The 10,515-nt window shown below is 30.4% G+C and overlaps 3 protein-coding genes across 3 annotated transcripts; 1 reads left to right on the plus strand and 2 right to left on the minus strand.

The window, feature by feature from the left end:
* Window positions 1–40: 40 nt before the first annotated feature.
* On the minus strand, window positions 41–1,425 carry LOC126846559 (transcription initiation factor IIB-like). The gene is made up of 3 exons (XM_050586131.1): window positions 1,357–1,425; window positions 1,177–1,276; window positions 41–1,092 (listed from the first exon to the last, which is right to left on the minus strand). The coding sequence occupies exons 2-3, from the start codon at window positions 1,190–1,192 to the stop codon at window positions 173–175; spliced, it is 936 nt and encodes a 311-aa protein (XP_050442088.1). The 5' UTR covers window positions 1,193–1,276; window positions 1,357–1,425; the 3' UTR covers window positions 41–172.
* A 99-nt stretch (window positions 1,426–1,524) lies between these two features.
* Window positions 1,525–3,851, plus strand: LOC126846318 (elongator complex protein 4). Its single transcript, XM_050585629.1, has 6 exons — window positions 1,525–1,795; window positions 1,876–1,911; window positions 2,529–2,644; window positions 3,207–3,423; window positions 3,478–3,716; window positions 3,846–3,851. The coding sequence occupies exons 1-6, from the start codon at window positions 1,663–1,665 to the stop codon at window positions 3,849–3,851; spliced, it is 747 nt and encodes a 248-aa protein (XP_050441586.1). The 5' UTR covers window positions 1,525–1,662.
* Window positions 3,852–7,575: 3,724 nt separating this feature from the next.
* On the minus strand, window positions 7,576–10,485 carry LOC126846081 (protein ILRUN). The gene is made up of 5 exons (XM_050585199.1): window positions 10,150–10,485; window positions 9,479–9,598; window positions 9,156–9,385; window positions 8,742–8,902; window positions 7,576–7,958 (listed from the first exon to the last, which is right to left on the minus strand). The coding sequence occupies exons 1-5, from the start codon at window positions 10,305–10,307 to the stop codon at window positions 7,914–7,916; spliced, it is 714 nt and encodes a 237-aa protein (XP_050441156.1). The 5' UTR covers window positions 10,308–10,485; the 3' UTR covers window positions 7,576–7,913.
* Between the last annotated feature and the right edge of the window lie 30 nt (window positions 10,486–10,515).

Below are 10,515 nucleotides of genomic sequence, written 5' to 3' on the forward strand. Positions count from 1 at the left end.
TTTTAGGAGTAGTTTTCGTTACTATTTAAACAACGAGATATTTCTCTTTGAATTCCAAACCTTAAATTTTATTAATTGTAAGGTATACATATATTGAACTTATTATAAATACTTCATTAACTAATTTGTAGTAAAATTTTTAAAAAAATACACTTTTTTGTAATATATGTCATTAGGATGTCGGGAGTTCTGAGATTGGAGTAACAAATTTAAAGTCTTCTGGAAATAATAAAGCGGCATTGGCTAATATCAACTTATACGACTGTTTGATTGTCACTTCTGCTACCCCTGCAATATCACCAATTTCTTTTTGCGAACGTTTTTCGTCTGACGCCTGAGACGCCATAAATATAGCAGCTGCCGCTACCGAAATTGGTGAACGACCAGGAACAATGTCGTGTTCAACAGCCTTCTTGGCAATGTGTGTAGCTGCTCTTTGTACCATGTTTGGCAGACTCAAATTGCAACAAAATCTGGACATGAAGTCGCCCGTTGTTATCAAATCCACACTTGTTTCCAATGCTTTTAAAATTAATTTGAACACACGTCCAATTTCTTTCTTGCTCACTTTGCTAACGGCACAAATTTCTTTAAATGTACGCGGAACACCTTCCTGTCGACACGCTATGTATAAACTCGCAGAAGCTATTGCGTCGTTTGAGCGACCTTTCAAGTTTTTACCATCGTGTACTTGTTTAAATAAAACATTGGCTCTATCTACAATGTTACGAGGTAAGTTTATACGGTCTGCCATCAAACCGATTTCTCTATAGGCATTCGACAAAGAACGATTACTTGAGCACACCATCCCTTTGTTCTTGTACTTCATTCCGCCGAACTCGTCGAATGAAGCGTCTCCTCTAGACGGGCCGACTAATGTTGATAAGTCCGATCCGTTGAGCAATGGATTTTCTGCGGCTCCCACACGTGAAGGATCGGCGGCGTTGCTGTTTTTGTCATTGCTAAATGTTCGCCATTCGGAACCTACGTCTATAACGCGATCCCCTACCACGAGTCCACATTCAGAACAAATCTGATCGCCGGCCCTGTAATCTTCAATCAATGGAGCGTCGGGGTGTTGTTGGCATTGTACTGAAACAAAAATTTAAACATATAATCTTTATGTCCAACAATATTTAGTTGAGTAATAATAATTTATACCCATTTTTTACTTACCCAAGTTTTTCGACATGGTTCAACGAAATTTATCTTCAAAGATTTGTTTTGCGTTTTAAGTATTGATTCCGTCGCAAGCAACTTAATTAAAATCCAAACGTTGGAAAAAAAATCGGAAAATGTATTTTCACTTATGTCATAACATCAGTTACACAAACAACGCCATAAACAAATACACACCATCTGTGGTACCGTAGTCGAACTGTCGAACTCGAAGAGAAAACTGCAACATACTAATAATACTGATAGCATACAATGTACACTTAATGACGTGATAAGTGAAAAATTAATCCAAAAAAAAAAAAAACGTAAATTATCATTTATCATATCAGTTATACTTATTATCAGTACCTCATTGACGTTTTGTATTATTTACTTATTTTCAATTTGACTGTTTGACGTACTTTAATTAAAATTATTGATATTTTTTTACCAACTTCTGTTGATATATAGAATGTTGTGTCAGTCGTAATACTTTGAATAATAATGTCTTTACTTGTCCTACAGGCACACACGATAACTCAAAGAAAGAGTTTGAAATTAAAGGGTACAAAAACATCGGTGACTAAAAATCAAATACTCGTTTCGTCAGGAATTATATCTTTGGACGCCGTCTTAGGTAGTCATTCAACTTCATTTTTTAACTATTAAAACTCTTTAAACAGACTTGTATTAATTGTGTATATTATATTGTTTTAGATGGCGGTATTCCATTAGGCACTATTATTTTTGTCGGTATGTGTGGCAGTTATAATATAAATAATTAAATAGTTAATAATTAAGCTTTAGTTGAAAAAAATTACAATTTTAGCATGGAACATGCTTTAGCCTTGGCCTCCCAACTCGAAAACGACACAATAGTAGTGCGTCTACTTTAAACGTATAATATAAAGAGTCGCCGTTGTCATGCAAACGTTTTGGCCAGAACTTATAATTAGGACTACACTATCGTCATAAATCGCAAGAAGATTATAGATCAGAAATAATCACTATTCAGGAGCCAGCAGGCTAAACCATGTTTTATAATTTTAGCCATTAGGCTTTAAGTTACTGAAATTATTTTTAATTTTATAAAAAAAATTAAAAATTTTAAAAATTACAACATTGTTGAAATAAGATGTTCATAAAGATTTTTACAATTATTGTAATATTTTTATCCTTAAAAACAAACGTTTTTTAAATGAGGTGTAGTTTTTAAATGGAAATATCTTTAACTTAACCTATTGAAGAGATATGCAGCTTTACGACCAATTAGATTTTTTTTTTTTAATTATGTATGTTTATACTTATAAAAAAAAACAAATAGTAACAACAATGCATGTATAAAGAGTTATGTTTCTTACTTTATGCAGAAGAAGAAGGGCATGGTCGAAATGCAGATCTAATTTTAAAACATTTCATCGCCGAGGGAGTTGCCTGTGATCATTCGGTTTTACTAGCTAGCATTGAATTATCACCCGAACAAATTGTAAGTTTCAATATAAAGCTGATTAGTAATTTTCCAACCTATTACAAATAGTAAATAAATTACTAATATTTGTTTGTTTGTAATTACTCTATGAGTAGACCTCACGTAGGGTATTCGATTTGGTGGGTTAAAGCTACAACCGGCTTCCAACCTAACAAGTTTTAAAACACATTAATATATATATATATGTCTGTGTTATATTAATTACTACTGTAACTTTTGTACCATAAATCTGTGTTAGTTTTAGGCAAAAACCAGTTAGACTACAACACACATAAATTAAAAAATTGTTTGAAATAATTGCATTGAAAATTTATAACATTTACTAGACAACGCTTTATAGTACGATGTTGGTCGTTAGCTTTAGAGTATGCGAAGATATCTTCTTCTCCTGTGTGTGAACTATTTCTATCTAGTTATCGTATCCCACTTCCGCACAGTGTATTATTAATTTAAAAAAATTGTTATTTTACACTTGCTTGTCAAATTGTAAATTTTCACATTGTCCAATGGCTATTTCGAGACTATGCTGCTTTTTAAAAATAAATTTTGGTTATTCCAGATGAAGGATCTACCTAAGCCAGTTCAAGAAGACAGTGATTATAAATTTGATGCTAACGAAGACTTGAAGATTGCTTGGCGTTATAAGCAAAATCCCATAATTGATTCTAAACCATATCAAACGTCTTCATCTTTTGGTCATATCTTTGACATGTCTATTAAAGTTCCTATTGATGAATTGGAAAATATAAAATGTTGGCCAAATAAAAACTCATCTCGTAAGTTGACTGTTTCTTGATTTTGCCACCTATTTTATTATTTTCATTCTACAGAAAACAGTTACTCTGCGTTATTGGAACATATAAACGAAATTATAACAAAAGGCGGCTTCAGTATTAAAATACCCGTGGAAAAGAGAAATATTTTAAGAATTACTATTAATCATTTATGCTCTCCATTGTGGGATACCACTGACATGGATGTTATTACATTTGTATACAAACTACGAATGCTCTTACGATCTTCATACGCTACATGTCTTATTACCACTAAAATTCAAATTATTGATAACGTGAGATTATTTTTTATTGATTTAATATTTTTTTTTCAAGGTTTACATAAAAGTTTTCATGTTTTAAAAATGATTTGTTGTTCATTTAATGGATTAGAAGTTATAAATGGACACATTTGATTAAAACAGGATTGATTTAAAAATTTATTGTTATTATTGTGGGATTGGTTGTGGTGATGACTTTTGGTAAAATTATATGGGTTAATGGGACGGGATTGTAATGAACAAAATGTTTGGATTTGTTTTTGGGTATTGGGGTAACAAATTAACTTTAAGTAATGAGGTATTTTGTTTTAACTATTAATTTAATTATTTAGTAGTTGTATGTTTATAAGTATTATAATTTCAATTCTGGGGTATTAGTGAATGGCAATTACTTTTTAATTTGTTGATTGTAAAATTTGTGATTTTAAATTAAATGTTTAATTGTTATTGGATTACTTTTGATTATCTTATAAATGAATAAAAAAAAAATTTGATAATAAGAATTGGATGTGTTTGTAGTATTACAGTTTTTTGTATTTGTTTGGTTATGGATTATGATTGCTATAGAAATGTACCACATTGTTCTCTGCATTATCTGTTTAAAAACAAGGAACGCATAATTTTTGTAATAATTGTTTTATTTTAAAATTCGGGTCCATGTATTTTGTATACGGTTTAGAAATTATATTTATGGTATTTGGGTTAAACATTGAAAAATTGTAATGTGCTAGGTATATTGTATTTTGGGTATGTATATTTAATTGATTGTTATATAAAATTGAATTTTTGTTTTGTGTATATTTTAAATTGATCTATAAGTAGTGTATTCTATTTAGTTAAGTGGTGTGTGTGAGCTTGTAAAAGGCTAGTATTACCGTATTATGGTATTTATGATTGAAAAATTATGTGGTTAGGATTTATTATTTTATTTTGGTATTGGTGAATAGGAAAATAATCTGTTTTTTTTGTTTTAAAAAAAAATTGTTTTGTTGTGTAAAAAGATAAATAGGGTTTGGAAAATTAAAAGTTAAAATTTTTATTTTTAAAGAATTGGTTAATTGGGAGAAAAGAGAAGTGGGAAAAAAAAAAATGAAAAAAAAAAATTAAATAAGTTTAATTGTTCTAAAAACAAAAGATAACCATTGAAAAAAAAAAAAAAAAAAAATTAAGAATTTTGATTTTATTGGGTTGGAATGTTTGGAAAAGATTTTTTGTTAGTTGTTTAGAAATTAAAACAATTTAACTTGTTTAATTAACGATTTTTAATTAATGATAAAAAAAAATTAATTAATTGTAATTATTTTTTAGGTAAAAAATAAATAAGGGTTTATTCGGATATTATTTAATTCTAATAAGTAACGGGTTAATAAGTGAACGGTTGGTTTAATTAATCAGCCATGTAAGATAATGTTAATTTTAGATAGAGGGGGTATTGGGTTAGACCTGTTGGAATGTTAATAAAGGGGGTTATGGGTTTAATTGGTTTTTGTTTTTTAAATTGTCCAAGGTTAATTTTGGTAATTTAAGTTGGTTTTGGAAATTAATTTAATTATGAAAGATTGAAATTTTTCTTAATGGTTATAATATTATTTTTATTTAAGTCTATGTATAGATTTAAAGTATTGTTTGTTGAGTTTACAAATTAACATTATTTTTTAGTAGGGTTTAAGGTGGTATGTTAATATTATTTTTTAGATGAAGGTAGGGGTTAGTAATTTAATTTTGTTTTAGTTTTATGGTAAGTTATGGTATTGTTTTATGGGGGTTGTGAAATGGGTTTTTTTGGGTGTGTTAATTTGGGAAAGGTAGTAGGAGATATAAAGAAAAATAAAGATAAGTTGACTATTGGATTATTTACATCTTATAAAAAATGATATTATTTATTTTAACTATTGTCTTAGTTTGGGTGATGTGGTTTTTTATATATAATGTGGTTGGGCGAGAAGATATAAGTTGATAATTAGTATAGATTTATCTAAGGTTAAAAAATACACACTTTAGAGGTATGCTTTTTTTTGGGATTTAATTATCCAAACATTTTGTTTGGGATTTTTGGATTAGTGTAAGCGGGGTTGTGATTTTTTGGGTTGTTGTGTTGAGTTATTATGGTATAGGGTTTTACAATGGATATTGAAAAAGGTTGAATTGGGATGTTGGTGGGGTTTTAGGAGGTAATAGGGGGGCTTTATTTGGATCTTGGGAAGGGGTATAGGTTGTGTTTGTTTTTTTTTAGGGGTAATGTTAACATCATATTAGTTTTTAAATGTAAAGACGCCTTTAGGGTACCTAATGTGGTTGGTTGAAATAATCAAATTATGTATAAACTGTTAAGTTAATTTGTGTCCCCCTTGAAAAATGGCTAGGGGTGATTTGATTGTTAGGGGTAGTTGTGTTTCTAAATGTAGGTAACATGCTATGTGTTTTAGTGTATATGGGCCTATAATGTGTTGGGTTGGGGGGGTGTTAAGTATTGTGATCTAATATGTCTAGATTGGTTTTAACTTGGTGGATTATTTAAAAACTAAGTGGTAAGTTTTTTGGATTGTGTTTAATTTTTGTTATGGATTGTAGGGTGGTGAATGTTTTGATTTGTTGTATTTAAAATTAATATGTGTAATAAGAGGTTAAATTTATGTTTGGATTTATTGTGGGTTGTTTGAAGTATATAGGGGTTTAAATGTTAAGTTTAGATTTTTGAAATTCAAATTTAATTGTGGGTATTGAATGTATTTAAGGGTTTTAATTGTGTGGTTCATGTTTTGGGGTTGGAGTATGAATGGATTAATTTGGGGGTAATTGGGGTAGTAGGATGATTAAAAGTTATTAAGGAAAATTTATTAATTAGTTGCAGAATTATTTAATGTTTAAGTGTTTGGTGATGGGAGGATTTAGGTGGTTTATTGTTTACCCAATGGGTATGTTAATGTTGTAGATTCCAACATTGTGGGGGCGGGTACAGGTTTAAGGTGTGACGTAATGTACATCGGAAGGGAATGCAGATGAAGAACGGGTATGGGGGTGGGAGACGTAGAAATAAGGTAGGGGGAATTTGTTGATTGTGATGATGTGTGGCGGAAGCTGTGGTAACCTGTTGTGGGAGTGAGTAGAGGGTTAGTTAGTTAGTGGGAGATGTGGAAGTTTTTTGTGTAGTGTGTAAATTTTGTTTATTTATGTACATGGATGGTAGTTAATGTCACTTATGTTTGTGGGGTAACATAGTGTGTACATATGTTGTGGAGAACTAGATGTGGTGTGAAGTGTGGAATTATTTCTGTTATTTGGAATTGTTGAAGGTTTTCAATTTGGATGATAGTTTTGTGATAATAATTTGTTTTAATTTTTAATGGGAAGTATCTAGAATGAATTATGTGTTTCCTATGAGTGTCGGTTAAATGGTTTTGTACGTATTCAAAAATATCGTTTGGGGTATTGTTAAATAAAAGTTTTTGAGTCCGTATGGATATGTTGTATATGAAAATTTATTATAATTTTAAAAGTAATTGTTTACAAATTATTTTGTTTTATATAAAATAAATTTGTACATATATTATTATATTATATTAATGTAAAACAAACATATAGCTATCATTGTAAGTTTTACAAAGAATTGTTTATAGTTATAATTGTTGATATATCCATAGCTTTCAACATAAAAATATATTATTAAAAGCATTGAGCAACGAACTATGGCGCTATTATTCTTAATATATAAATAATTCCAAATCTTATATTTATTTGGATGTTTTTAGTTAGATTATTAAAAGAAAATGTAAGTAACTTTTATCTTGCTAAGCTTGTATTAAAGTAAGACCCCATACACAAACATTAGAATTTAATTTCTAAAATAACAAAATAAGTTTGGTCATCAAAAAAGTCTAAATTAATATTATATAATATAGATAAAACAATAAAATATAAACTGTACAAATGATTCAACAAACACCTGATTTTTGTCGCATATTAGACCCAAACTGCGGCAAAATTATTTTTGAGAAAAAACATATTTTATTTTAATAGATCTTATAATTTCTAAACTTTATATAAAAACTTTACACAGATTAATTAAAGGTAACCTAAAGCTACAGCTAAGTATTTAAAGGTTTAGTTAAAACTAATGTTTATGAATGTAATGATGTTTGTAACAAAGTTAAAAATGACAAATCCAACAACATAGAACAAGTGCGAATCCCAAATAACCAATTTATTTAATAATCACAATACATCACTATCCATAGTTGTTTGAGTCTGGTCACTTTCCTAAAATAATTAAGAAAAAAATTAATAATTTATATAATTTGAAGTAATTGGTCCAATATTAACTGTCTAAAAACTATTTATTATCCTATCGTAGTCAAATCTGCAACACGTATGTAAATCTGCACAAGGATGGTTCATATTTGGTAAATGGTACTGTCTCAGTATTTCGATAATTGTACTAAATAAATAATGCATATAAAATTTCAACTGACAGAAAAGAGGAGAACACGTTCTTCAAAGTCTTAGAATTACTTACATAGATTACTATAAATGCGGTTTAATTGTAGGAACTAGATACCTCCAGTGTATAAGCTATGAGATAATATATAGTCTCTATAGTAGAGATAATATATGGGCTAGTCATATCGACGCCCCGTACGAAAAGTAGCGTTCTAGCAAAAACTAACACCGTTCGAGGCTTTTTACGAAAACTAACACCGTTTGCAACAATGGGAACAATAGCCCAACGATGCTAGTCTTCGTAAGAATCTGTGAACGGTGCTAGTTTTTGTAAGAACTCACGAACGGTGCTACTTTTCGTACGGGGCGTCGATATATAGAGATCTAATGGAACAATGAATCTAGTTTTAAAATGAAAACCCAATGTAAATGATAACCGAGAAGACCAAAACAAAGGTGGACAGACTAAGTCAAGAAGGATCTAATGGAAATTGGAATACAAGACAGAGAAACAATAGTCTAGGATAGGGATAGATATAAGCATGTGTGTTGTGGTAACAGGCCTCAATAGATTTTTAAAACTGAAACCGAAAAATTACTTACTTGGTCAGTCAGTTGATTTTGTTGAGTTGTTGAGAATGGATTTGGTGTATTATGTGGATTTTGTGTTGGAGAACCTAAATTAATGCTTTCAACAAGTTGTCTAGATAATTCATTTTGGAACGAATCATTGTCTTCTACTTGAACTAACGTCCAAATTGTATCTGTAACAAATAATATTTATACATACATTCTAATACATTTCAATTCCAATTCAAATAAACTATTTTTCTATTTCCTCACAAAAATATATTTTGAAATGTAAGGAACAATAGATTGCACAATATTACTTAAAATTGCGAGTCTAATGTACCGATGTTAAAAATACTCGCAGGGATCAACTCTGTCAATGTGGTTGACTGGGTCATACCCTGCCGGAATTGCTTGATTATTATTATTAAGTAATAGTTAGATTACCTCCAAAATAAGTTCCTGTAGGTAACATCATACGCCACTTAGATTGATATGATCCCGGTTTAGTTGGTGTCACAAAATCAGTACTTAGCGTCATGGTGCCACCAGGTTCAAGTGTTGTAGTTGGTAGTGATGTATAAAGAGACATAAAATCTCCACCATTAAATTGAAGAGTGCAACCAGGAGGCCACGGATTACGGCCATTGTTTTTCACTTCCCAACATTTGGTAAATCTGTAATTGAAGTCATAGTACACAAATAAAATTTGGCTAATGTGTTGTCAAAATAACTAGAAGATATTGAATAACAAAAATGAGACATAATACCGAAGATTTGGTGGCAGTTGTAAGACATTTTCGCTGTTTTCATCTCTGACTAATGACATGGAAGGGAGAGCATTTTCAGAATTGACATCAAAATACGTGCCAACAGCTCTATGCATATTCCTAATAGAAAAATATAACGATTATTCTTATGTAGTGCTGGATATGTGTTAAAAAAAAAAATGTTTCATTTTACTTATTAAAGACTTAATACTTTATAATTACAATGCAAACTTTACGGGCCAGCATTTTTAATACCATATTGATAAGTCAATACTTAGCATTGTGAGCTATATGAAATTAAAAGGAGATAGAAACAAAATATGAACTCATATCAATATGATCTAAAACAAAATTGTGTAACTGCACAAAGATGTTGTCATTAAACGTAGTTCAACAGTCTATTTTGACCGTAACGAAGCTACGCCAGTCGTCCTCGACTATTCGGCAGTTGGCATTACATTAGCATTAATACACATTGTGCTTAAAGTGTTTAAACTGTTAAACGAGATAGTTCCAGTAAAAGGTACCTTCTATTTTAGTTTTTTTTTAACTCAAAATCGCCCCGAAACTACTTTTTGATAAAAAAAAAAAACTTAACAAAAAGGGTCAGTTAAATGAATGTATTTCGTTGAGTTTTTTCGACCGTCCGACTGACTGCAATTATAAATTACCAATCGTTCATCTCTAAGAAAAAAACGGCCGCGGATTCTGTGAGCTGGTCGCCAATTAGTTCTCGCAGACCTTTAACCAGGTTTTCTTTATCTGTTGTGCATAGACAGTTGAATTGACGCAGTAGGTTCTGATCCAGCGGGTCATTGTCCACGTCCATCCTGACAATTGTTCACTCGCGGGAAGTTGAAATTTTCGAAAAATATATTTAGGTCACCCGCAGATACTGACGGAGAATAAAATTTTCGCGATTACACTTCTCTTCTGAACTACAATATTATATTATTATTATATTTTGTTATTACTACTCGGATTCTGATAATGAACCTACGTTGATAGAAGTTATTGGACTTGTCCGCTAGGTCGCT

The sequence above is a fragment of the Adelges cooleyi genome, unplaced genomic scaffold, assembly GCF_023614345.1.
Source record: "Adelges cooleyi isolate 19-005CV unplaced genomic scaffold, UGA_ACOO_1.1 ACOO_flye_CR_arks_rails_tigmint_CR_PRNA_9, whole genome shotgun sequence".
NCBI classification, from domain to species: domain Eukaryota; kingdom Metazoa; phylum Arthropoda; class Insecta; order Hemiptera; family Adelgidae; genus Adelges; species Adelges cooleyi.

Bases quoted from the DNA above. Each gene is read 5' to 3' on its own strand.
- LOC126846318 (XM_050585629.1), top strand. From the start codon at position 1,663: ATGTCTTTACTTGTCCTACAGGCACACACGATAACTCAAAGAAAGAGT. The intron at 1,796-1,875 runs GTAGTCATTCAA...ATATTGTTTTAG, and splicing joins ATCTTTGGACGCCGTCTTAG to ATGGCGGTATTCCATTAGGC. The intron at 3,424-3,477 runs GTAAGTTGACTG...TTCATTCTACAG, and splicing joins GCCAAATAAAAACTCATCTC to AAAACAGTTACTCTGCGTTA.
- LOC126846081 (XM_050585199.1), bottom strand. From the start codon at position 10,307: ATGGACGTGGACAATGACCCGCTGGATCAGAACCTACTGCGTCAATTC. The intron at 9,599-10,149 runs GTAATTTATAAT...TTTTTCTATTAG, and splicing joins TTCTTAGAGATGAACGATTG to GAATATGCATAGAGCTGTTG. The intron at 8,903-9,155 runs GTAATCTAACTA...TATTTGTTACAG, and splicing joins TACAGGAACTTATTTTGGAG to ATACAATTTGGACGTTAGTT.